Below are 24,395 nucleotides of genomic sequence, written 5' to 3' on the forward strand. Positions count from 1 at the left end.
TAATGTCTAGGTACCTGGGCACGTATTCTTTTGAATGACTATGGAATGAGTCAAGGGGGCATTAAATGTTCCATTGCAATAATTTCGTATGCCGCATCGTACTATCAAAGGGACAAATTATCGTCTTCTTGATATATATGGGATATGAAGGAACCCGAAAGCTCTCTGACGAATGGGTGGATTGTCCTGCAGAGAACGTAAGACGGGTGATCTGATAAGATCTTCTGAGACACACGTTTACCCCTGATCGCTCGGATTGCGGGACCCCTTGCTTTAGCGACAGCTCAATAAGATGCGATGCCTTTCCACGCATGACCCCTACTGCAATTCATCCCTGGTAGGACACACATCGTACCATGACCTTGGTGTCATAAAAAGCAGTTTCTGGTTTTACTTTGTTGAATTCTCTAGCCATGCAGTACTGTAACGATGAAATATCCCATGTCACATATTCAAAATTCCCCTGTTCTTCGTATATGCCAGATGCCATTCTGATTTGTTAAGACACCGAGGGAGACCAAGTGGACCACGGTTACTCTAAGTGTTCCTTCCAACCCACCGCCCCTTGACGCCTCAGCCCACATTTCCCTGTAGGGGCGCGGGGGGGTGCAAGAGCCCGATATAGCTATCAAATTGCCACTCGTTGCAGCCAATCTTAAAAGCTACACTCGTACAAAATCTTCTCATACAACCTTTGTCCAACCCTTAGCACCTCATCTTTCCGGGCTCTTTTGAAGCTCGTAAACACTACGGCCTCGGCAGACTGGTTTTGAGATTAAGCATGCCATCGACTGTGACGACAACATCTGCGCGGCCTGTGCCGGACACAGCAAAGCCCGTGGCCCGCAAAGAATTTCCCAAGGAAGCAGAGCCGCCATCAATGGGACGTGATGCTCACGACTTCTTCTGGGCGTCCACCGAGGAGCCTCATCGAACACGACGCAAGGCTATTATCAAGGCCCATCCCGAGGTACGTGTCTCTGCCCCAGGTTCGACCACTCTTGTGTTCTGCCACTGACAGCAGCCGGTTTCAAAAAGGTTACCAAACTATGCGGCACGGAGCCCTTGACGAAATATGTCGTCTTCGGCGTCGTTTCTCTCCAAATTACTTGCGCATACCTTCTTCGAAATACCAGCATATTATCGTGGCCGTTCCTATTGACCGCATACGTCATTGGCGCGACTGCCAACCAGAACCTTTTCCTCGCCATCCACGAAATCTCGCACAACCTGGCCTTCAAGTCTCCCCTGCTCAACCGCTGGTTTGCCATCTTTGCAAACCTCCCCATTGGCATCCCGTACAGCGCGGCCTTCCGAGTAAGTAGAGTTCTCATCAACAAAATAAAGCCAGAGTAGCCATCAACTAACGCCTTTCGATGTTTTCTCAACAAACAGCCATATCATCTTACGCACCACAAATCTCTCGGCGTCGATGGCCTCGATACAGATCTCCCCACAGCCGTTGAGGCACTCTTCCTTGATTCAATCCTAGGAAAGGCCTTTTTCTGCACGTTCCAGATCCTATTCTACGCACTTCGCCCGATGATGGTGTATCAGCTTCCTGTGACGCCAATTCACTTATGCAACGTCTTTGTACAAGTCATTTTTGACCTGGCCATGTTTCACTTTGTCGGCGGAAAAGCTATCATGTACTTCTTGATTAGCTCCTTCTTGGCAGGCTCTCTGCACCCATGTGCCGGTCATTTCATCGCAGAGCATTACGTCTTTGAGAAAACAGCGCCTGGAACGATTGATCCCAAGACCGAGGCCCCTCTGCCAGAGACATACTCGTATTACGGCGCGCTCAATCTGCTTACTTACAATGTCGGTTTACACAATGAGCATCACGATTTCCCGGCTGTGCCGTGGACTCGCCTGCCCGCGCTTCATGAAATGGCGCGTGAGTTTTATGCGGATCTCCCGCGACATGATAGCTGGGTTGGCGTCATCTGGCAGTTTATTTGGGACAAGGAAGTCAGTCTTTGGTGCCGCGTGAAGCGGAAGGAGGGCGGCCGATTGGTTGGCGGCGCATCTGGATGGAAGGAAGAAGAGTTAGGAGCGAATGAGGCCAAGGGTGTACCGATTCCTGGCGTGAAATAAGCATTAGAGCGGGACAAAAGAATCATTTGCTTTTCTTAGGTTCGAATGGGTGCTCGCAGAGAATATAGAGAGAGCTGGATTAAAAGTGGCGTTTGTGGATTTCACTAAAATTGAAGATATTTTTTATACGAGAATGGCTATTGCAGCAATAAAGACATTTCAGAGCTTCTGAAATACTTTGAGAAAACGTCATTGGAAAAGGATATGTCTGATTTAAATTCATGTTCTAAGAGCATAAATTTACAGAAACGTAAGCGCTTCAGGGCATTGTAGCAGGAATAACAGACCATGAAAAAACCATTAGTAAATGAGGAAAAAAAAAGCGAGGAGCTTATAATTCATGTGCTCAAACGGACAACACAACTGTGGCGCAGAAATAGGGAATAACAAAGGCTCCTGAAAAGAGAAGACAAATATGAAGGGTGTCAGAACATTAGGACCCATAACCTTGAGTTTCACCCGACGTTTACCGGACAGGGCCTGCATCAAGTCTTAATAGTAGACCACCTTGCTCAGCTTATCGTAAGAAAGACGCTAATTGGCGCAGTATGAAGACGAAGTAGTCGACCAGAGTCTCCTCTTGCATTGAATTCTTCCTGGCGACCCCTAGAAGAAAAAGTACGCAAGCAGGAAACTTATAAGGCACAGCGCGGCCACAATCTGGACGGGCACTCCGCTTGCTGCGGCTTGTTGCTGTTGGACGCCGGCGCTAGCGGTAGAGCCTTGTTTGAAATTTTGGGGTGTGGTGGTGCTCTTCCTCTGTCGCAAGCCCGATTCCTCCAGCTGTCTCTGTAAGCCAGAAATGGTCGCATGCGCATCCGCGAGTTGAGAGTCAGCATTGCCGCTAGAAGTCGAGGCTCGCTCAAAGGTTTCCGGATTATTGGCAGTGTTGACAATGTGGCCCAGGTCCTTGCTGTCCTCAGGACGAGACTCGGGCTTGGATACCGGACCAACAGGGGCAGTGGCGTTAGAGCTTGAAGGGCTTTGCTCAGAATAAACAGACCGATAAGCGGGCGGGCTCGATGCTCCTGCATCCGCGCCAGACTTGAAAAGTGTCAGTCAGCATGATAATTGGCAAGAGTAGAAGACGAGCCCAAACATACAGCACCGTTCGGGGTCTCAGACTCTGCCGGGAGAAAGACGACCCTAATCTTCCTCTCCTGGATAGATGATTTCGAAGTCTTTTCCACATGTGCCCACTGAAGAGTGTTAGTTTCTCCCAATCTTTTCAAAACAACCAGGGTGAACGAACGATTGCGGCTACATTGGAGAATTCCTGATCAGCGCTGACAGCCACTGACTGTACGAGGAATTTGTCTCGGCACCTAGCATCCGCCGGGGGATCCTCTTTCATGGCTTGGAGCAGAACTGTGGCCTATGTCAATGTCGCTGTTTGGCATGTCCAATTGTGAAACGCTTACCTTGAACCTCGACCTCCTTCCCAGATTCTATGCGTCCAGAGTTCGGCCTGACACAGTATCTATTGACAAGATTTAGCAAAGAAACGGAAGGTCGCGTCGAATGACGTACTGTTTGGGCGCAGTAGTTTTAACCTAGAATAACCTAGATTAGCAGGTGAACGTAAATAGGAGAAGGAGCGTGAGACTGTACCTTAAAAGCGACAGGCTCTGGATTGTTGTTGATGAGGCGTAAGACCTGCGCGACCTCTCTCGTAAATGGGCCTGCAAGGCTAATCAGTTTACCACTCATGTGCCATTCATACTCGAAGCAGGAAACCAACGTCGGAAGCCGAGCTCCGGAGGATGGAGTTCGATAGACATGATGAAAGTCGCTTAGGAAAGTCGTAGAATCTATCGATTCACTACTTGGAAAACAAAAGAAGGACTGAGCAGTGTCAAAGTGTAGACTGCGAGACAGACGGGCGCTGCACAGCTAGAAGAGAGTTGTTAGGGAAGAGAAAGAGTGCGATGGGAGAGTTACAGGCGTAAGTCGACAACGATGATGTCGGGGCTGGTACCGAGCATGCGAGGCCCGTCCCGCTTCAATGCAGCTTGACAACATTTGTAATAGGTTCTGTGAATTTTCTCACAACAAAGATAATGCCTTTCTTTCTCTAAACATTTACGTAATTTCTAGTATTCACTTCTAGCCTCTATTTTCACTCTCCTGGAATATTTTATTTGTGAACCCACCTGCCTTTGTCCCCTACGGTAAGTCATGTATATAATATCTGGGGTAACTACGTAGGTACTTGTAACTGTAATATTACCCAAACGAGCCGAGCCATTTCATCATTTAGTCTCTATCGCCGTCAGAGCTACCGAGCTATCTAAACTTCAGCACAGGTTCCTTGGTTCCAACTAGAGCTCAAACAGACCACCCATCATGGCTTCATCAGATATGAATCTGCTCCTTGAGATGGGCTTTGAGAAGGAGCGTGCAGAAATTGCCTTAAAAAAATCAGGAGGCCGTGAGTACCCTGGAAAGTATTGCTTGGTGGAGGGGCAGTTGTTCACCATGGCTCTTCATATGGGCATATGTGGCTGATTACCATTTCTCAGTTCAGGGCGCTCTTGAATGGCTAGAAGCTAATCAGGATAAACCGCTTGATGAAATTAAAGGTTCAGATTCTGGCGAAGGCGTCGAAAGTGATGAACCGCCCGCCTTACAACCGGGCGAAGAAGCCCGAAGTCTCATTTGCAATGTTTGTCAAAAGAAGTTCAGAAGCCATGGGCAAGCGGAATTTCATGCATCCAAAACGTATGTACAAGTTCCAAATTAAATTTTTACGAAAAATGCTAATGATTCTCCAGTGAACACGTCGACTTTTCCGAGAGTACCGAAGTGATCCCGGAGCTTACTGCGGAGCAGAAGAAGGAAAAACTTGAAGAATTGAAGCGCAGAGCGGCCGAGAGGAAGGCCGGACAATCCGAAAAGGACAAAGAAGAGCAAAAGAGAAATGAAGTGAGATCCGAAAATGTTGCCTTTCCCCATGACCATCAGCTGACTCACAATGTCATATAGGCTATCCGCCGGAAGGCCAACAGGGACACCCAAGACATTAAGGAGGATCTTCAGCGAAAGGAACAGCTAAAGCATGCTGCACAACGGCGGAAAGAGAAAGACGAGGAAGTCGCCGCAAAAGAACGAATTCGAGCAAAGATTGCTGCAGACAAGGAAGAGCGTCGACTTAAAGCGGAAGCCGAGAAGGCCAAGAGGGAGGGGAGGGCTCCCGCTATCCCTGTAGTCGAGCAGCCTGCAGCTCCGCCCTCTACGCCAAAGCCTGCCTCCGCCTACACTGAAACCCGCTTGAGGCTCCAGACCCCTAAAGGAAATGTTCAAAAAACCTTCCCTGTGGACACGACCTTATTTGAGGTTGCGGTAGCCGTCGGTCAGGAAAGTGGTTTCGAAGTGCAAAGTTTCTCACAAAACTTTCCTAGAAAAGTCTTTGACAGTACAGATTTCGGGAAGACCCTGAAAGAGGCTGGACTGGTTCCTAGTGCGGCGTTGATTTTGAAGTAGCTGTTGGATAGCGCGGCCCTGAGGATTGCGGCGGGACTGGGCGTTTGTGCATATTGTTATTCTTATTATGATTATCAGGAGACGTGAAACATGACCAATTCAATCAGACTTTGTTCTGTCGATCTTGAGGATACATTTGGGCGACCTGCTGTATTCTCGGAGCCGTACATCTGTTAGGTTTTATAAGGCATGGTGAATCCTGAGACGGCCATTTTTTTTTTTAAAAAAAAAAATACCTACAAAGCTGTTTAGGCTGCCAGAGACGAAAAATTCTATTCATCCTATGAGCGATTTTGCTGCTTAGATATTGTGAAGCGGCTTTACGATGGTTGTTTGTTGGCTGTTGGCTGGTTGACCAGGCCGCAATATCACGTGATGTCGCTCCTGCTTCGTGTCGGGACCCGACATAGAACGCGTCGACCATCGTGGAAGACGCGACAACTGAGTGATTCAATCTATCAAAGTGGCAAGCATATTATGCTTTCCCCTCACATTGATGTAGAAAAATACATTCTATAATGCCAATGTAAGATACATATTGTCGTGCGTGTTTTCAAGTATTGACCAAATAAAGGCCGGGTGACCAGCATCGTCCCACGCCTGTGGTGGCGAACCCTTTTGACGAACAAAAGCAACATGTGGGAGAGTACACGGCACAAGAGATTGCCACTTTGCAGAGTAGATTGGACAAGCAGCTAGGCCCGGAATATATATCTTCTCGTCCAGGCGCTGCTGGCCAAAAAGTCCATTATCTGGCCGCCGAGAAGTGTATCAATCTAGCAAACGAAGTGTTCGGTTTCAACGGATGGTCATCTGCGATTCAAAATATACAAATAGATTTTGTGAGACTAGCTGAAGTTCATGGCCAGAATTATTGACTAACCACGGTGTACTAGGTGGATGAGAGCGCAAGCACTGGCAAGATTAGTTTGGGATTATCGGTAATCGTGCGCGTGACGCTCAAGGATGGGACATACCACGAGGTATTTGGAGATTATGGAGCATTCGAATTACTCTTCAATTGCTGAGAATTAGCAGGACATTGGATACGGTCACATTGAAAATTGTAAAGGAAAGGCCGCGGCTTTTGAGAAGGCGAAGAAAGAAGGGACCACAGATGCCTTGAAGCGGGCTCTCCGGAATTTTGGCAATGTTCTGGGTAACTGCATATATGACAAGGACTACTTATCCAAAATTACAAAGGTCAAGATAGCTCCGGTAAGCTTTCCTGGCGGCTCAGTCCACAACAAGGTGCTGATCAATCAGTCAAAATGGGATGTGGACAACCTCCACAGACACCCGGATTATGCGCCGATCAAAAAGGAAAGCAGTGGTGATGAGGCACCACTTCGCAGACCAAGTGAGTTGTGGTCCAGATGAATTACCGTGTTACTGCCAGCCTGCTAAACAAGCGAAAGTTTCGGCTGCTGTGGCTGAGTATGAGTTCGATGGTGAGTCAAATTCCTTTTGCCAGTATATCTCTTACAATCTAACCGGGCTATAGCGGCGGATGAGCTCGAATTACTTGACTTCAGCGAATCGTGTGGCGACAACCACGGCAATCCCGATGAGATAGTACTTGATAATACGCCTTCTGGCCCGCCAAACAATAGGATAAATGTCACGAGGCCCGAAAGCATTCAAAACAGTGGTGTCTCGTATATCAAGCCAGGCAATGGGCGGCCGCTGTCATCCAAGACACAACTTCCATCTGGACCCCAAACATCTAGTACACGAGGAAAGCCCCAGAGCATTACTCCTAGTCTGCCTTCAGTGCCTAATCGGAACCCACCTCCGTCGGTTGGAAATCGCGCCGCAAGCGTTCCTCCCCCGCAGAAGCGGTTTGTTGGAAATCCAACGACCGTATCAAAATCTATACAGCCTCAGAACCCATCTCAACTTAACAATGCTGCAGCGCAGCCTCCGACAAGCAAGCCTACGCCGACCATCCCACCACCGCTTCCCCAGCAACAACCTCAACCTCAGTCGCCCGTCCAGACAAAACCTTCATTTTCCAACCAGTCGAACCCTGCCGAGACACCTCCTCAGGCAACTCGCCCTCCGCAAGACCTTCCAGTGGGTTTCTTCACCGCACGAGCTGCGGAGTCTTTACAAAACACAAGTGGAAGCCTCCCCCATGATGCCTCTGCGTTCAATCCCCACTCAGAAAGCCCATCAATCCGCAAAACAAGTGGCTTCGATCATTCCAAGACAAAACCAATCACCCGCGAGTCCATCGGCGTCTCAAATCCGCCAAGTAGCACAGCAATGGCCATTCCACGAGCCAACTTTATCAATCCACAAACAGACACAAACCGACGCATTGGTATGCCTGGGGCAAGTGCAAGCCCATTACAGAACCGCAGTTCATACAAACCACCAGGGCCTGCACCTATCAAGCGACCGTTAGAGCTAAATCCAGCGCAGTAAGTGAAAAAATATATTACCCAATCCTGCGCTCACTTATCACGTTGAACGTATAGCTATATGAAAGACAATCTGACACATATTTCCCCCACAGGTCTCGCCAAGCCCTAGGAGATGTTACTGCCGGACACATCAATGCACCCTTTGATACTGGCGGTGGAGTTTCCGGGACTGATCTGAAGCGGCCACGACTTGCAGAAGGATGACTCGCTTCACATTTTCATTCTAACGATCATCTTTTAGACGCCTTAAGCGCTCTTTACTCTACGGCGCTTGGAATCTAGTCTTATCAGTTATACTTTGATTTTGTTTCCTTTGCCGTTTGCATTTTCTGGCACATAGCAAGGATTCTTCTCAATTGCAAAGCATCAGGCATTGGGCTCATTGGGAGTGTAAAGATTGCAATCAGGGCAAGGAGTTTGGGAATGGATCAAAATTAGCGTCGTACGTACAGTGCAATGGAATATTTTCTCTCTGAGATTAGTTCTTTTTTCTCTATGGGACATAAAAGGCCTCACTTGGTGAACTATCAGGGAATGTTGCTAGACGGAGTGGACAATAGATAACATCAAATGCTGATGATATAGTTCCAATAATATCCACAATCAAGACTCAACACACGTAGACGAAAGAATAGCCGTTGAGTAATTTGGATATTTCATTCTCAAGAGTGGTACTTTGGTTAATAATAAGCCGCTGAAACGGCATACATTGTCACTGTAGTTGTTTAGTATTTCGGTATACTGTGATCCTTCGGACTAGAGTGTCTCTACTAGATTAATCTCTGGCCCGTCGACTTACCGCCGCAGAGCCACCTATAAATCACCATGCCCTATCGCTAGACCCTAAAGTTCGTTTCTAGTCCTCAGGGACCCGTGATGTTCCCCGACCACTCCGCCAATACGTTGTTCCGTCTCCGAGCCGCCTCTTTTTCACGCGCTTGTTAGTACTCCATTCGTATATAGGACCGAAACCTTGAATTTGATTGGTTGGTTTTCCAAACCAGATCAGCGACTAGTCCACCTGCACAGAATGTACAGGCCCAACACGGACAATGCAGCAGTGCTCTCATTCGTGGGTTTGGTATCCGATTTATTGCAGGCTTTCTGCATTTGGCACCCACTAAATCCCGCAATTAGCCATGCTATTTATCCGGAATTCGATTACTGTATTCGTACATAGATTGCCTTGAAGGTGGGCCGTACCCTTGACCCTGTGAATCGCCCACCCTAGAGTAGGAAACCCGACAGCGGTGGCAGTCGGCAATTAAGAGTTTCTGCAAAGAAATCTACCGTCTGTGCTGGGTGGGGGAAAGAGTCAGGCAATCTGTTAGACCTCCTTGCTTTTTGACAGGTGATTCGAAAGGCCTTCTCTGATTGCCACTGTACCAATGTCCCTCCCAGCACCAAAACAGGGACTGGTAGGTTTTGGCACAACTTGGGAACGTGAATTCTACAAGTAAGTGTAATTGACATGCACTAGCCAGCAGAAGATTCATAAACTAATTATGGGATCATCTGCTCAGATATTTGCCGCCATATTGTTTGCAAGCACCGTTCGACCAGCATGTGTCCAAAGACACCCAGTACCAAGATTCCGTGGCGCGGTCATGCCCAGACGCTGCACTCACCGCGTTCGCGCAGCTGGGTGCTTTGAGGCTGGATGTTCAGTGGGCAATGATATCACTCTTTGGCCCTAACAACCAACATGTCGTTGCTGAAGCCACGCGAACATTGAGCTTACAGAATGACATGCATCATAATGAGCATGACGAGTTATGGCATGGGTGCTGCACACTATCATATGAGCGTAGCTTCTGCAAACATGTCTTGGACCTCCCTCAATCCGCCGAATGGCCAGACAACACTATCCTAGCCGTGCCGGATCTTACGAAGGATGGTCGTTTCCAAGATTCTCGCGACGTCAACAGCTTTCCCCATGCACGCTTTCTAGCCAGTGTTCCAATTATATCTCCAAAGGGTCTTATAATCGGTGCCTACACAGTAGTGGATAATAAACCTCACAATATGCTGGACACGAAATCCTTGAAATTTCTGGGAGACATGGCACTGACAGTCATGGATCACTTAGAGAACAGCAGGTCCAAACTGCAACATCTTCGGGCCGAGCGGATGATGGTGGGAATTGGGAGCTTTAACGAAGGAAAGGGCAGCCTCCGGAACAGATGGCTGCAATCTAGCAGACAGGACCAAAATGCGGAGGATGGTGACGAAGGCCTCGAGGGACAGATCAATCAGTTGCAACAGACAAAACAGAGATCAGAGAACGCAACGCAGTCTATGGCAGATATTTTCGCTTCGAAGCATCTGCCACCACCCCAATCACCCCGGCAGCGGCTTGGTGTCCAGGGTGTTCGTCAACGGTTTGAGCAACAGAATTCATTGCCTAAGTCAACGACTGACGGAAGTTCCCATGCCAAGAGCGAATCCGAGGGTGGCGAGAAGTCGCCCAGACAGGGGGACAACATGACTCTTTCAAACCAGGTGGAAGGTGCATTCTCACGTGCAGCTAACATAGCCCGTGAGTCCATTGAAGTTGAAGGAGTCGTATACTTCAATGCAAATTTTGCATCCTATGGTGGCCTGGTCAACAACCCTAAGTCTGCTTCAGACTACAGCAGCTCCGAAAGCTCTGCCCTAAGCGACGATGACAATTCTTCCGCGGTCTCCTCAAGCCCGACGGGATGTAATCCATCAAACACTTACGATTCTGGCAAGTGGGTGGATCCGTGTGAAGTTTTAGGCTTTTCAACCACGGAGTTGTCCAGCGTGAATCACGAAGTCATAAGCAACAGGAGCATCGCGATTTCGGAATTGTTCGTCAAGGGTCTTTTGCACCGGTATCCCCGAGGCAAAATCTTTAACTTTTCTGAAGATGGCTCGATATCCTCATCTGATGAGTCGAACGATGGGAGGTTCAAGAGCTTCTTCCAGCGCGAAAATGCGCCTACCAAACCTGGGGACAAGAGCTCGGGACGAGTTAGGACATACAAGAGAACGCGGAAGCGGGTACTACAAGAAGATGCGAATGCCTTGCTTCAATTCGCTCCTGGTTCCCGAAGCATCATTGTCATCCCCTTGTGGGATTCGGACAAGGAGAGATGGTACTCAGGTTGCGTTGCATGGACCAGAACCCCGCATCGAGTCTTTACCTCAGATGACGAACTGACTTTCTTGTTTGCACTTGGAAACAGTCTCATGGCAGAGGTGCACCGGCTCGGCGCCGAATATGCGGAGCGGGCAAAGTCGGATATGCTATCCAGCTTGAGCCATGAATTAAGATCACCACTACATGGGGTCTGTGGTACTGCGGAGCTCTTAAGCGATACCTTGATGGATGTCTCCCAACAATCAATGGTTCACACAATTGAGTCTTGCGCCAACACGTTGTTGGACACCATTGACCATCTTCTTGAGTACTCAGGTATCAACCAGCTACGGAAATCCACTTCAAGAGCCTCTGCAGGCCATGGCGATCGTCATTCACCTCGAGGTGGTATGCGGACAGGTGCCGACAATACCCTCCAAGATACAATGGATGGCTCCAAACATCTGCCGTTTGTACAGCTTGATGCCATCTTGGAAGAGGTCGCGGAAAGCGTCTTTGCAGGTTATGCTTATTTACATGGCTCAATGTCCACCCTTCGAGAAACAGCTCCACCAGGCAGTTTTGTTTCAAGGAACCGCAAAGAATCCGACTCCAGCTCGGGACCAGTAAGAATAATATTGGATATTCGCCGTGCCATGGATTGGAGGCTCTTGACTCACCCGGGTAAATGGCGGCGTATTCTCATGGATATCTTTGGGAATGCTTTGAAGTTCACTTCAGGTGGATATATTTTTATAATGTTGGATGCATCACCTATCAAGAATCCCCAGCATGTCGTAGGGAAGCCTACAGAATATCAGGTCACCATGACGGTGAAAGATACAGGAAGTGGTATGGAACAGGCATACCTGGACAATGATTTATTTGCTGCCTTCTCACAAGAGAATACACTATCTGCCGGAAATGGGCTGGGTCTACATGTAACCCAACAAACAATATCATCTCTAGGAGGAGAAATTCAGGTCAATTCCCGGAAAGATTTCGGCACTGAAGTCGTCACTAGGGTTAACCTTTGGCATCAGCCGGACTTGGCTCCTCCTAATTCTCCAGATGAGATGTCAGTGACCACAGCGGCGAGGGAATTGACGCGTGGTAAAACTATTGGGATCTTGGTGTTGAGAGATTCGGAGGTTGACAAGACGCTGTGCTCATCTCTGGAGGCATTGTGTCGAGATTGGTTTGATATGGTTGTACACACAGCTCGTTCATCCGAAGCGCTAGGCCATTACGACTATTACATAGCAACCCGAGAGGATCTGGATTTGGCGTCGATTACTCTTGATCATCCTCCCGAGCGCCTTTTTTCTCCTATTATTGTCATCTGTTCAACTCCAGCAAGCACGAAAAATATGTGGTCCATTATACAAGAAAGAGCAGATGCGGAAGTCGTCGAATGCATTTGTCAGCCGTGTGGGCCTCAGAAGATGGCGAAGACATTAAAGTTGTGCACCCAGCGTCAACAACAGAGACATGATCTAGCTGCTAAAGCAAAAGATGCGGCTCCGAGTTCGAACGTCTCTGAGCTGCCTCACCGCGCCAGCGTGGCACCTGGTGCCGCTAGGGGGGAAGATTCAAATATTGCAACCAATGCAACCAATGCAAATAATGCAAAGCCGACTGAATTACCTGAAGAAGTGGGAACTACAAAAGTCTCCACCCCATCTACTAATGAAGTTCCAAATCCGTCAAATGAAGCAGCACCCATCTCCAGTAAGGCTGGCCCTGACCAGGGCGGTCGTTTGATGGACAATGAACGAACCCAAAACAGTCAGGTTCCTAAGCCACCCGAAATCAGCAATCCGGCCATTACGGTTCTCGTTGTGGACGACAACGAAATCAATGCCCGGATTTTAACCACGTACATGAAAAAGCTTGGATGCAACTACATGGTGGCATATAATGGTCTGGAGGCGTTTGAAGCATTCAAGGCGGAGCCCGCCAGGTTCAGCGTTATTCTCATGGGTGAGTTTCAAAAACCTGGTCAGAAACACTCTTTTTTTTTTTTTTTCAATCTCTCATCAATCATTCAATCAATTACAGACATCTCCATGCCCATCATGGACGGCCTTGATTCAACAAGGCATATCCGTGAGCTGGAAAAACAGCTGCGTACTCCAAAACCTGCAACCATTGTTGCTTTGACTGGCCTTGGACAAGAAGGTATCCAGCGCGATGCAATAGCATCGGGTATGGATTTGTTCTTTGCAAAACCTGTACCCTTGAAACAACTTGCACAAGTAATCGAAGAGACAAAGAACACGTTCTTGTCGTGAGCTATAAGCCTATACCTTATACAGCCTCGTCACCTCGTGTAAAATCCGGACGAAATACTGAATGATCATGGAAGCTTTATAGCATATATATATATCGGGGGTCTTGGAAGCCAGGGTGTCTGCACAGTTTGGGTTTGTGTTTCGTGTCTTCGACCCTTACCACCAACTACTGGAGCGGCTTGGGGGGGAGGGCGAGTTCTTTTTACTTTTATGCAAATTTTGCATGATATATGAAATGATTTTACGCATATGATACCAATTTATACATAGGTAGTTTATTGTATTCTTTATATTCTTTATATCCTTATCACTTTTACCAACCTATACAAACTCCAGATAGCGGTCAGATTCATACACTGAGCGCGTTGAGGTTTACCGTTTACACTTGGACATGAATCGGATCTTTCATTTGAATGCACTCCAAGATCTGACAGCGGTCCTCACCTTAGGCTTGGATATTTGGTAATTTAAGACGACATTATTGATTAACTAATTAATTTTTATCAAAGGGCGAATGTAAAATTATCCGATGATAGTGTGATACACAATAGAGAAAGCCATGTGGGAAGTGTTCTTGGTGGAATTTGGAACAAACAAAGGACGGCAAAAGAAAGAGTAAAGCTCTGCTGTTACAAAGCTTCGTCATGGCTATTTTAAGAAAGTTCGCAAGGGGCACGAAAAAAAGAAAATGGGCATAGAGAAGGAAAAGTGAAGGGGAAAAAAAAAGAAATGAGGGAATTGGAACCGAATTCTGTTGTAAATGAACAAGGCTTGTTTTGAAGAGCTTAATGACGATAACAAGAAAAAATGAAAAAAATATTATTTGACTAAAAGAGTCGAAATGAATGTAGACAAAGGGGGGAAGCAAGATTCACATTCTAGAATTTGGAGCAGGAGGGGGAAAAAAAAAAAAAGTAAGGATAAAGAAATATTAAAAAGAAAGAAGGTTCAGGGCAAAGATAGATAAGAAAGAAAATTATCTAGGAGATCGGAGATGAGCAAAGACATGCGCCATCTCAAAAATGGCAGCAAATGTCTGGCCGTACGATTGTAATGTCTGAAAATTTCTCTATTTGGCTTCCGCTTTTCATCCTCTTGAAGCTTAAGGTTGTTTGAAATATGAAACAATGGAATATCGGTAGAGATAGGCGAAAGAGACGGGCATTGATGATTGATCCGAAGCTTTCGTTGCTTTTCACGGACGAGCCACAGTAGGGGTCGCTGAAAATTGATGCACCTAGGATCGGGGCGCTCTCAATTTTTGCCTGGCTTCTTATTCTCCTTTTTGAAAAAGCCTTTATCCTGTAAGGAAGCTGATAAGCCCAGCCCCAAAAGTACTTTGCTCTTGGCGGGGGATGGCGGTCTCCATGCATCCGCGTATCTTGATTCAGCCATGCCGCCTCCCAAGCCGCCTAATCCATAACTGGCAGAAGCTTTGGAAGATAGAGCCACCTGAGCAGTAGATTTTTCGTCCGCAACATAGCCCGCACTGGAAGAAGTATGAACGGGAACATTTCGTGGCCTCTGAGCTAGAAGATTAGTGCTGGACAACACCGGCTTAGGCGCCAGGGGAAAAGCGGATTTAAGTGGATTTTCTTCCTTCACCAAACCGAGCTCACCCGGTTTCTGTGTGGCTATAGTTGGTTCTTCAATTTTGACGCTCGCAGCGCCTTCTCCGCTGGCAATTGTCTCGTGATCCTGACTTCTTTCTGAGCCCTGCGAGATCAAAGGAGACTGATTGCTCAAGCTAGCTTCTGCCACATGCCCTTTCAGGTCTGAATGGACTTGGACCTCTTTGCCCCATCGAGACTCAATAAGTCCCGCAACAATAACTTTAGGAGAGCTCGAAATTGGACGACGAGCTCTCGGCGCCCTCGGATTTGCGGAGAAATTTGGATGAGCGGGAGCAGCGTCTCCAGCGCTCCGGATACTCCCACTTACACTTGAGGTCGAAACACTGGACTCTTTCCGCGAATGACCCAGTTTCGGGGTTGCTGAGTAGGATTGATCCGTGTTTCCAGTCTCAAGATTGCGCGAAGTTGAGAGGAATTGGTGATCACCAATGATCGAGCTTACAGAAGAAGATGATTGTGCTCTCGATCTGACTGGACCGCGAGCAAATGCATAGCGGGACGCGGCCAGGGGCATACGGGGGTTGAGTGCATCACGAACATCGCCAGAAACCGACAAAGTATCTTCAAAATCTGCAATCTTTCGACTATCACCTGATTCGGAAGGCTGCTGGGTGGAAGTTGATGATGGTAGGCACTGAGCAGATTTCATACCGGTATCGCCTTGGCTTGTCGTGTGCATAATCTTGGCCTGCAAAGCAGGCTCTGCCACACCTTCCCACCCACTAATTTGAGCATCGTCAGGACCGAAAGAAGCCCCGCCAGTGTGTCGAGTGCTTTCGCCAATACTCTCTTGAGAGGGAGCTTGCATTTCCTCATAATCCAAGAGGCCGTGGCGATATCCTTCTTTGGTTCCTGCGTTCGGATGCGTCTTCTCCATTGACTGCTCGCTGCTGTTGTTAATGGTTTCGTTGCCCGCGGTGCGAGATACCGAAAGCTGTCCACGAATGCGGTGGAGTTGCTCTTCCAAGGCTGATACCTGATCTTCCAAGCTCAAATTTCGTAACCCTGTGAGGATGTGCGAGAGACCACTCGAAACACTGTCAGACGCCGTTGACTCGGTGGCAGTGTCAACCCTCGATGGCCGTGATCCGGGAATTACGTCTTGGCGTTCATCCTCTGCTGTTTGCAGAGCGGGCATAAAGTCCAAGCCCTTTAAGTCCTCGAAATTCATGGATGCATTAGGAGGGCGAGAAGATGGCACGCTTTCGTCCCCATAACTCTCATCAAAGCTCACCAATGGTGCAACAATATCGCTGCTGCCCGCAGAAGCTGCTGCTTCTTTATTTGAGCCCTCTATTTTGGCAGTCAAAATGACTTCTTCCAGGGAGGTTTTATTTTCCGGAGCTTTTGCGCGTTCCTCACTGAGAGGACGAAGGGCAGGAAAGGTCTCAACCTTGATTTCGACCTGCTGGAGCTGCTGTGGCTTCGCGACCTCCCCAAGAGGCTTCGTCGTAGCAGGTGAAGCTTGCCGCTGGTGCCCAAGCTGCGCTGAAGCAGCCGCCAAGAAACTATTGGGGTCTGCGAGCTGCGGGACGTCTTTCTCATCGCGGCGTGGTCGAGATGAAACTTGTCTTTCTCTTGGGCCAATGTTTGGCATGCGCAGCGCTTTCTTCCCTCTCTGCACTTGGACAGGTATGGCGGGGTCTTTCCAGGGTGGCGACCTTTTTGAATCCTCCAGTATCTCCCAAACAGTTGGTCTAGTGGATGACGTACGTTTAGGATCGCTAGTACCTCGCTGTTGACCTCTGATAGGCGTACCAGGTACTGGTGCAGTAGATGTTGTGCCTTTGCTGGACACCTCATGAGGCCTGTACTGAATGTTACTACATCATCAGACATTTAGAGATGGATGGGTGGACTCACACGTGTGCAGTTGCTCGAAAATCTCCTCGACCATGAGTCCCAATTATGCCTCCACCTCTGCCCGCCTTTTTGGTTCCTCTGCCGGACTTTCCATGTACCCCTTGGCTTAACGGACCCTTTTGGAAAACCTCCAAGAGGCTCGCAGTCAATGCAACACGATGGCTTTGGCCCGAATTCAATTCATGCAGTTTCAGGGCCTCTTGGTCTGCCTCGATGAGTCCCAAGCTGGCTGCGTCTGTATCATGTTTAGTCAAATTTCGGACGGGCTGGACAATACGAAACATCCATACTCTTCCAAAGTGTAATCTGAGCCTTGTTTTGTTTTGTTAGTTCCGCTTCTTTGGTGCCTGGAACATTCGCACGTTTCATTTTGTCCAAGAGCTGAAGGTTCACTGCGCGCCCTCCATGGCTTTGTTCGTCTTGCGTAGAGATCACGTCTCGACGCTTGACCCCTAAGTCATTCTGATAGAGAGATACGATAAGCTTCTTGATTCCCAGTATTCGCGAAGCTTTTGGACCAAGTGGCTCACTCAAAAGTGAATTATGAGTGCCGGACATCAGAAAAACGAGCACTTCTCGTTGTTGACAGCCAACCAATACATGGGAAGGGAAACAACTCACTAGTTGAAGATCCATCTTTGCTTTCTCTCGATTGAAAGGCTGTGAGTGTCGACTCACGACAGAATGGGGGGTTTCCGTGTTATCCATCTCGAAATTTGTTGTTTGTGAAGGGCCTAAGCAAACAAACCAAAGTGATGATCCGAAGCACTCGGTCCACTAACCACAAGTCATCACTTTCCACTGGTGTAATATGGAGCGATTTGCAGTAAGGGTTCGTGAAAATATCGCCGTCAGGCCCCGGTCAAAAGGCACTTGAGGATTGGAAAGAATGCGGTGAGTTTCTCTAAAGGAATGGGAGTATCGTAAGCGTTAATGACCGACAGAGACAGTTTAAGGGTACCCTTGGCTTCTACAACGCGTTGTAAGCTTCGATTGTTCTGTTTCTGCTTGCAGCTACAAGACTCTTAGATCGCCTACATCGGTAGTTTGAATCCATCAAGTGCTCAGATCCTGAGAGGCTTGGAGTTGTGGCAGAGATTGCAAGTGCAGGGAATAATAACATAAGCTAAGATGGCACAGTGGGAACGCCGGCCATTGACGATGCAGAAGAGGCGTTTTTGCCACCGAGGATCTTTGAGCTTGACAGAAACTCACCTAACTGATGTTAGAGGCCACAGTCCAGTAAAGACCGGTGAAATTGGACGGATAATCTCCGACTATTTCTTCCTCGTCCTAAACAGACGGAATGGATAAACAAAATAGGAAAGAAAAGAAAAAGATTCTGTGCGTCGTAGGGTCAAAACCCGGATAGAGACAATGATTCTGTAATGAGTATGGAAGAGTCGAAGGAAGGTGTAAAGTAAACAAACAACGGAAGCTCCCGGATGTGACGCGACTCGCTGAGAATTACAATTCGAAAATGAGAAACCGTTGATTAGAGAAAGACTGGACCGGTTAATGTGCAAAAACAATACGATCTAATCTCGTGGTGCCATGGGAACTGTCGCTGTTCGATGAGCCTTAGTTGGCCGCCTCTGATACAAACGCGTTATAGCTTAGACACCACCCTTAACGACGCACATCATTTCCATCACGCCCTTACAGATTAGTTTGTCTCTTTGCCTAATTGTTCTTTCCCCGGTAACCCTTCTCTTTCAAATTTTCCGGATCGCGGTCCGCTTCAACCTGTTGCCATATATGCATCAAGAAAGATTAGCGTTCGTTTTTCCTTCCTCCAGCTCCGACGAACAGATCCTCTATCGGAAAGCAACATGACAAGAATATGAAACTTCAATCCACTAGTATGAAAAGAGCAGGCTGATCAATGAATAGTTCCTTCGAAGTTGCATATTCCGATATACCTGCCTGACTGGGAATCATGCAAATGCATCTGGATTCGAACATCTCAACATTACAATGCGGAAGAAAATACTCGTGAAAGAAGGATCACTTAGAGCTCTAAATATCAGGAACGATTTATGATCGAAGGAAGGAGCAAGTCTGCAAAGGGATATGGTCTATAATTCTATGGGACTCAGCGGTTTTATGTTTAGAAGCCACATTAACATGTTTGAGCACCACCTTCATCTGAACGCAGTTAGCAAATATCCGAGCGGGAAAGTAAGGGTAAAGAATACTTCTAATAGTCTTTGCCACAGCCTGCAGGATACTGATTCCCATAACCAAAAACCCAAATCCGGCACAAACCGCTGCGAGTATGGTCTTCCAGCTTCTACTGCTGAGCTTTATGTAGCAAAGCGGTGGGAGAATGTAAGCTAAGGCGCACGCACTTGTGGCGCCGATAAGCTCAAACACTGCGCCCAGGTCGCAAGTTATCAGGGACAAGATAACTGCTGTTAAAACCAAGGATGTCGTAAATAGAAGGTGTCGATTCGGATTCCACGGTTCGTCTCGAAACCAGTAATTCGTCATGACCTCCCGACACACGAAGGCCTCAAGAGGTAAAGTTGTCAACATGTTGAGGCCGAAGCAGCTACAGGATGTTAGTGAGAGCTTGATATAACAGAGTATGAGACACTCACAATCTTGCAATGTTGACCATGTAATTGTCGGTTGGGAAATTGTTCAGCACATTGCCCTTAGTTTTGTCTCCAAACGTTAAAAACCCCGAGAGTGCCATAGCCATGCAAGCGACCATGGATATAGCAGTCGAATAATGAGTGACACGTGAAAAACGATCAAGTGTCGGCTTCCTCAGGGATCCGTATATTAATAAACTATTGTGGTCTACACAGGCATGTGAGTTAAAATCGAGAATTGCGCATTCTGGGTGCTTACGGCAGACAAATGCTTCAATTGATTAGCATAAGCAACAAAAAAAAGGGACTGAAGAATATCATACCAAACGAAATGACACCTATTGCTTGAAATATGCCACTATTCATGAAGATACTTCCAGAAACTTTCCCCTTCAATTCTGGCGCGACTCGCGGTCCTTGTGTGATGACAGTTGTAATAATGACAATCATACTCAACAATGCTAAGGCACTTGCTTTGGCTAGCTTTCAGAGGGTTAGCGCTCGTCGAATGTATACAATTACCACAGTTGCTTTACCTTTGCGATGTCGCGATACAAAGAGAGTGGGTATGAAACTCCGCATATGAAAATCAAAATCACTGCTCGCCTATCTGCTAGAAGCCAGAGGAATGGAAGGTTTGGAAGACTAGGAAACAATGCTGCGAGCACATGAGGTATTGTGTCGCCGACGATGATACAGAAGGCAAGCATGCCACCAAACGCACTAAAATATAGGTTAGTAGCAATAATTGGACACCATTACTTATAAGAGGAAGCCAACAAAGCCCATTGTGCCACCTGAATATGTTAGCTCCTGCAACGCCAAATGAGTGGGAGGTGACTGACTGAGATAGCTATTAGCCCTGACTTGCCAAAGCAATGCTCCACGGTCGATTGAAAAGAGTTGGCGCCACTGAGTTTTGAATTGATTACAATCAGACGAATAGTCCAATCGACCTGTAAGGGAATTGAGTTATAGTCCGTGAAAATCCGTCAAGTGTATCTAGTCACGTACGGTGATAGTGAGGATTAGAAGAAGAAGTATCCCCGTAATCAGTCCGGCTTGTCTGAGCGCGTACGGTTGACCTGCAATTCTGTCAGCAGCAAACTTCATAGATAACCGGTTTTGCATAATAAATCTGACCTATGATGCCAGCGCCACTATAATTGACCAATGTTAGCTTGCAATGGTGGTTGTTCTGAGATAAATGTTGGCGTTCTCACATGATGCTATTTGCCATGTTCATAAATGCACTTTTCATCCCACTTCTCGGCCTAGCGCTTTCCAAGTGGTCCTCAGCATTGAAGTCTGCCTCAGTCGCGACCGTGACACTTGGTGCTTCGACATCAGTCAGCAAAGGGGCGCGCTGTCCTCCACTGGCTCGCCTTCCCCAAGGTGAACTATCTGCGAGGAAGTCATCATCCACCGTCCACGAATCCGACATCCTTCTCTCCTCTGTTGAGCTTCGAGGCGACTCCTCATCAATATCGAAGCGAACGCGATTGAGAGTACGGGGGGTTCGAGGAGCTCCATTTGGGGGAGGCTGTGATATTGACGACTGACGACGAGGCGGTGGTGGTGGGCGTTCTAAAGGTTCCGTCTCCGAGGAATGAGACGAGAGCAAGGAGCTCGCCTCTTCTGTCTCTGGGACACTTGGCCAGTCCTTCCGACTACTATGAAGTTCAGCACCGGCCATAACATTGTACGTTCATGCATGGAGGACGACAATGATGCACTATGAATCTACTAATTGCCGGAGGAGCTCGTATCGAGTGGCCGAAGGCTCGCTTCTGTCTCTATCAACCCCGACCTCCGATGCCGTTCAGGGTCTACGGAACAGTTAAGTGGCCGACGCGGCGATTGTATGGTTGACCGCCTTCGGCAATAACCCGCATTGGCAAACAGCCCTCCACTCGCTCGAATAAGCGTCTTCAGGTCAGATTAAAATGTACATTTTATGGGACGATTTTCATTATCATCGTCTATCGTAAGTCTATTTTATAAAACCCCCAATGTACCACCAATAACACCATAATCCTACTCTTGAACGCCATAGAATACCGGGGGGAAGAAAGAGAAAATTCTATCCAAAAAGGCATCCCAATGGGGCCAAGACGCTCAGAGACAACAACAACCACGGTACTTGAAGCAGATGAGTAGCAGATCGAGAATTCTGATTTGCACTCTGTTGTGTAGTAGATGTGGCACTGCTCGCTAACTGCAACGTTTTAGTTGCAGCATTAGAGGCGGCTGTATGCGAAGACGAGGTTGTGGGAGACGCTCCGCCGGATTTCGTACTCGGCGCTTTTCTTGTAGGGTTTGCTGTGCTTTTGCGAGCAAGGCCTAGCATCATGCAATTAGTTGATTGCTATAATTTACCAGTGATTGTTGAGACCTACCAATTTGATCCTTGTCAAGATCAAAAACTGCGTAGACGTTCTTCAGGAAGACATCCCCGAGAATCCACTGGTCTGGTCCGAATGCCTGACGCCCGACAACGTTGACAGAACACATTCCATTGCCAGTCTCGCCGCCAAGATAGTCCTTCGAGGAAACATTGAACACAGACCCCGAGAAAGTAAATTGCAAAGGAGTGTTAGTCGTACATGGCAGCTCAAAAGAATCCCCATTGGAACTGAAGCCAGAGATTTGTGACAGAACCTCCTTTGCATCGTCGGACGGCATTAGTATGTAAGATGTTCCGGTATCGATGATGGCAGACTTGTTTGACAAATCGCCATTCTTGCCACCAGCACCGGCGTGGTCCACGGGAATTTCCCACATTGTGCTATCAGAGACCGTGCTTGTATATGCCAAGTCACCTTCAAACCTTGAGTCATCAATGGTGCCAAAGCTAATCTCTCCGCTATCGCTGTCCGCCTCGCGCTGTATGAAGACGCTGAAGATACTATTCGTGATGTGGTCACCACTAGACAGGACTTCCATGACAGTAGGGATGCCCATAGCGGCGTCTCGCTTCCGTCCCAAGCCAAGTATTCCATCCTGAGGGTATGCGAGAAAGTCGTCTGATGCTTGGTCGGCTGCACCAAAAGCCATCTTAATCGAAAAACCTGCGAATGAGATTGTATCCTGAACCACTACGCCACTCACTGAGCCAGTGCCGTATCTGATACTAAAGTCTTTTCCGGTATTGGAAAAGCTCTTCGAGTCAGTCTGATTGAATACATGGTGCGCCTGGCAGGATTTCGTCGTGCAGTTTGAGCCCATTACCCATGTATCTCCGGCACCTGTATCGATGAGGAGATTTAAAGGAGTTGAGCCGGACCCGATTTCGAATGCCGCGAGATATGAGATATCGTTCCCATCCTGCTCAAGGGCCATGCTGTCTGTCTCGGTCGGCTGTGCGCCTGTCGCAATGGTATACGACGGTGCTCTCTTTACGGGAGTTCCCCGTCGCTCAATGGTCCTCTTTACGGAGGCTAGGGTTTCTGCCTCATCGAAATCGGGACCGGGAAGCCCTCTGCTTCGGTACTTTTTGATCAAGTGGTTAACTTCTTTGACATTGCGGATGAAGGGATGGAGGTCATCCTAAAAAACAATTAGCGGGACATTTTGCAATTAAAAATCTTCTTGTATCTTACTGAAGGCAGTGGACGACTAATTTTTAGAACCGGAGTATCGGGATTTTGACCTTTCGTCGTGGACTCGTGCAGCGCGAGAACACATGTTGAGAGATAAGAAACGTGAAGGATCCAGTGGGTAAAGCGCATATCCAAGAACCGAGACCTGCTTGGAGAGTTGGATACACCGAGATGAGCGAAGATTTCAAGCCAGACGACTGCTTGCGTATGGTGAACAAAATTGCAATCCAATAGTGAAGTGCAGAAAGAGGAAATCAGATATTGATCTGACGAGTAAGACAGCAGACGTTTCCAAAAAGTGTTTCAGTGTTGTAGGAATGAAATGCGCTCTGAGGTATCTTCAGGCCCGATCGACGGGATAAGATGGTTCTATAGAGAGGGCAAGAGCACAGGAAAAGATGCACACGCGGAAAAGGAAGTAACGCTTGTTCCCAAGGCCCAGCCAAGGAGGGTATTCAGGCTCAACGAGAAGGGCCTTTATAAATTTTTCAACAGACTCAAAGGATGGACTTTGAGCAAAGCAAAGCGAGGCAAAAAGAGCAGCAATCAAAAAGAGGGAAACCAGAGAAAAGATAAAAAGGAAAAAGGTTTTCGTTATAAGCCTGAGGCTTTGAGTTTACGAAAAAAACTGAACATTGAACGAAAACGCTTGCAGACATCGGGGCCACTCCGGGGTCGAACAACGCTGGATCAGCCCGAGTACGTGTCCCGCTCAGAAGCTTAAACACACAAGGAATGGTGATCCCGTTCCATGACGCCTCATCCGCCCAGAGACCCACCATAAAGTGGGTGAGTCTGAGGCGACCAGACCACATTATTGGCCGTTCAAAAGGAGACGGGCCGCAACCAAAAAGGGTATCCCCTGCAGTAGGCGAGTCGATCCGTTGTGGATTCCTCCGCATCTTTTTCCCTCCTCTACGGTGTACGCTGTGCCTTGAGCCCATGGGGTTTTTTGGTGCAGACGCCACCATGGATCTGAGACGAGCTTTCCCATGGTCGCCCGCCGGTCTGGGCGATCAAATACCGGGACCAAAAATTGACGACTCAGGGCCGCGTCAACAGTTTTGCAGCTGCATTGCGTTGCTTCATCACGTGTGAGAGATCTTTTTCCTGCACACGTGATTCTGTACCCCTCGCCCCCTTGTAGCCAATTGCACCTCTTCAATGGCCCCAACTTATCGGAGTACAGCAAGAGTACCCGAGTTCGGTTCCAAGCGATGGGTTTCCCATTCCCGAAGGGCCAGCGCAAAAGCATTGGGGGTTTCCCTTTTGGAGAGGCCCATG

The 24,395-nt window shown here is 47.9% G+C and overlaps 8 protein-coding genes across 8 annotated transcripts; 4 read left to right on the forward strand and 4 right to left on the reverse strand.

The window, feature by feature from the left end:
* Positions 1-659: 659 nt before the first annotated feature.
* L228DRAFT_244577 (sphingolipid delta4-desaturase) lies at positions 660-2,266 on the forward strand. The gene is made up of 3 exons (XM_018331961.1): positions 660-966; positions 1,032-1,317; positions 1,396-2,266. The coding sequence occupies exons 1-3, from the start codon at positions 782-784 to the stop codon at positions 2,098-2,100; spliced, it is 1,176 nt and encodes a 391-aa protein (XP_018191246.1). The 5' UTR covers positions 660-781; the 3' UTR covers positions 2,101-2,266.
* A 13-nt stretch (positions 2,267-2,279) lies between these two features.
* L228DRAFT_81920 (VAMP-associated protein) lies at positions 2,280-4,046 on the reverse strand. Its single transcript, XM_018336881.1, has 7 exons — positions 3,842-4,046; positions 3,712-3,782; positions 3,631-3,653; positions 3,522-3,580; positions 3,353-3,468; positions 3,204-3,299; positions 2,280-3,144 (listed from the first exon to the last, which is right to left on the reverse strand). The coding sequence occupies exons 1-7, from the start codon at positions 3,879-3,881 to the stop codon at positions 2,707-2,709; spliced, it is 843 nt and encodes a 280-aa protein (XP_018191247.1). The 5' UTR covers positions 3,882-4,046; the 3' UTR covers positions 2,280-2,706.
* Positions 4,047-4,293: 247 nt separating this feature from the next.
* On the forward strand, positions 4,294-5,856 carry L228DRAFT_244579 (hypothetical protein). Its single transcript, XM_018331962.1, has 4 exons — positions 4,294-4,531; positions 4,623-4,821; positions 4,875-5,025; positions 5,086-5,856. Exons 1-4 carry the CDS (start codon positions 4,447-4,449, stop codon positions 5,581-5,583), a joined length of 933 nt encoding a protein of 310 aa, XP_018191248.1. The 5' UTR covers positions 4,294-4,446; the 3' UTR covers positions 5,584-5,856.
* Positions 5,857-6,034: 178 nt separating this feature from the next.
* On the forward strand, positions 6,035-8,567 carry L228DRAFT_244581 (hypothetical protein). The gene is made up of 8 exons (XM_018331963.1): positions 6,035-6,109; positions 6,158-6,425; positions 6,480-6,566; positions 6,622-6,801; positions 6,850-6,943; positions 7,002-7,034; positions 7,088-8,009; positions 8,105-8,567. Exons 1-8 carry the CDS (start codon positions 6,102-6,104, stop codon positions 8,214-8,216), a joined length of 1,704 nt encoding a protein of 567 aa, XP_018191249.1. The 5' UTR covers positions 6,035-6,101; the 3' UTR covers positions 8,217-8,567.
* A 692-nt stretch (positions 8,568-9,259) lies between these two features.
* On the forward strand, positions 9,260-13,606 carry L228DRAFT_280918 (hypothetical protein). Its single transcript, XM_018335842.1, has 3 exons — positions 9,260-9,468; positions 9,536-13,101; positions 13,180-13,606. The coding sequence occupies exons 1-3, from the start codon at positions 9,401-9,403 to the stop codon at positions 13,410-13,412; spliced, it is 3,867 nt and encodes a 1,288-aa protein (XP_018191250.1). The 5' UTR covers positions 9,260-9,400; the 3' UTR covers positions 13,413-13,606.
* Positions 13,607-14,666: 1,060 nt separating this feature from the next.
* On the reverse strand, positions 14,667-17,278 carry L228DRAFT_259086 (hypothetical protein; the record flags this gene model as incomplete). The annotated part of the gene is made up of 3 exons (XM_018334131.1): positions 14,667-16,854; positions 16,910-17,144; positions 17,200-17,278. 3 exons carry the CDS (start codon positions 17,276-17,278, stop codon positions 14,667-14,669), a joined length of 2,502 nt encoding a protein of 833 aa, XP_018191251.1.
* A 1,753-nt stretch (positions 17,279-19,031) lies between these two features.
* On the reverse strand, positions 19,032-21,205 carry L228DRAFT_266154 (putative amino acid transporter; the record flags this gene model as incomplete). The annotated part of the gene is made up of 10 exons (XM_018334816.1): positions 19,032-19,057; positions 19,108-19,463; positions 19,513-19,780; positions 19,833-19,992; positions 20,046-20,232; positions 20,290-20,306; positions 20,355-20,465; positions 20,524-20,594; positions 20,653-20,669; positions 20,733-21,205. 10 exons carry the CDS (start codon positions 21,203-21,205, stop codon positions 19,032-19,034), a joined length of 1,686 nt encoding a protein of 561 aa, XP_018191252.1.
* Positions 21,206-21,454: 249 nt separating this feature from the next.
* On the reverse strand, positions 21,455-23,707 carry L228DRAFT_244585 (acid protease). Its single transcript, XM_018331964.1, has 3 exons — positions 23,112-23,707; positions 21,909-23,058; positions 21,455-21,852 (listed from the first exon to the last, which is right to left on the reverse strand). Exons 1-3 carry the CDS (start codon positions 23,238-23,240, stop codon positions 21,593-21,595), a joined length of 1,539 nt encoding a protein of 512 aa, XP_018191253.1. The 5' UTR covers positions 23,241-23,707; the 3' UTR covers positions 21,455-21,592.
* Positions 23,708-24,395: the final 688 nt, after the last annotated feature.

This window comes from Xylona heveae (genome assembly GCF_001619985.1).
Source record: "Xylona heveae TC161 unplaced genomic scaffold L228scaffold_2, whole genome shotgun sequence".
NCBI lineage: Eukaryota > Fungi > Ascomycota > Xylonomycetes > Xylonales > Xylonaceae > Xylona > Xylona heveae.

Excerpts from the sequence above, each read along its gene's own strand:
- L228DRAFT_244577 (XM_018331961.1), top strand. The coding sequence starts at position 782 with ATGCCATCGACTGTGACGACAACATCTGCGCGGCCTGTGCCGGACACA. Across the intron at positions 967-1,031 it reads GCTATTATCAAGGCCCATCC|CAAAAAGGTTACCAAACTAT; the intron begins CGAGGTACGTGT and ends AGCAGCCGGTTT. Across the intron at positions 1,318-1,395 it reads CGTACAGCGCGGCCTTCCGA|CCATATCATCTTACGCACCA; the intron begins GTAAGTAGAGTT and ends CTCAACAAACAG.
- L228DRAFT_81920 (XM_018336881.1), bottom strand. The coding sequence starts at position 3,881 with ATGTCTATCGAACTCCATCCTCCGGAGCTCGGCTTCCGAC. Across the intron at positions 3,654-3,711 it reads CAGAGCCTGTCGCTTTTAAG|GTTAAAACTACTGCGCCCAA; the intron begins GTACAGTCTCAC and ends AGGTTATTCTAG. Across the intron at positions 3,145-3,203 it reads CTGAGACCCCGAACGGTGCT|TCTGGCGCGGATGCAGGAGC; the intron begins GTATGTTTGGGC and ends ACACTTTTCAAG.
- L228DRAFT_244579 (XM_018331962.1), top strand. The coding sequence starts at position 4,447 with ATGGCTTCATCAGATATGAATCTGCTCCTTGAGATGGGCTTTGAGAAG. Across the intron at positions 4,532-4,622 it reads CTTAAAAAAATCAGGAGGCC|TTCAGGGCGCTCTTGAATGG; the intron begins GTGAGTACCCTG and ends ACCATTTCTCAG. Across the intron at positions 4,822-4,874 it reads GAATTTCATGCATCCAAAAC|TGAACACGTCGACTTTTCCG; the intron begins GTATGTACAAGT and ends ATGATTCTCCAG.
- L228DRAFT_244581 (XM_018331963.1), top strand. Across the intron at positions 6,426-6,479 it reads AAAATATACAAATAGATTTT|GTGGATGAGAGCGCAAGCAC; the intron begins GTGAGACTAGCT and ends ACGGTGTACTAG. Across the intron at positions 7,035-7,087 it reads GGCTGAGTATGAGTTCGATG|CGGCGGATGAGCTCGAATTA; the intron begins GTGAGTCAAATT and ends ACCGGGCTATAG.
- L228DRAFT_280918 (XM_018335842.1), top strand. The coding sequence starts at position 9,401 with ATGTCCCTCCCAGCACCAAAACAGGGACTGGTAGGTTTTGGCACAACT. Across the intron at positions 9,469-9,535 it reads TGGGAACGTGAATTCTACAA|ATATTTGCCGCCATATTGTT; the intron begins GTAAGTGTAATT and ends TCATCTGCTCAG. Across the intron at positions 13,102-13,179 it reads GTTCAGCGTTATTCTCATGG|ACATCTCCATGCCCATCATG; the intron begins GTGAGTTTCAAA and ends AATCAATTACAG.
- L228DRAFT_244585 (XM_018331964.1), bottom strand. The coding sequence starts at position 23,240 with ATGCGCTTTACCCACTGGATCCTTCACGTTTCTTATCTCTCAACATGT. Across the intron at positions 23,059-23,111 it reads TTAGTCGTCCACTGCCTTCA|GATGACCTCCATCCCTTCAT; the intron begins GTAAGATACAAG and ends ATTGTTTTTTAG. Across the intron at positions 21,853-21,908 it reads TCTTGACAAGGATCAAATTG|GCCTTGCTCGCAAAAGCACA; the intron begins GTAGGTCTCAAC and ends GCATGATGCTAG.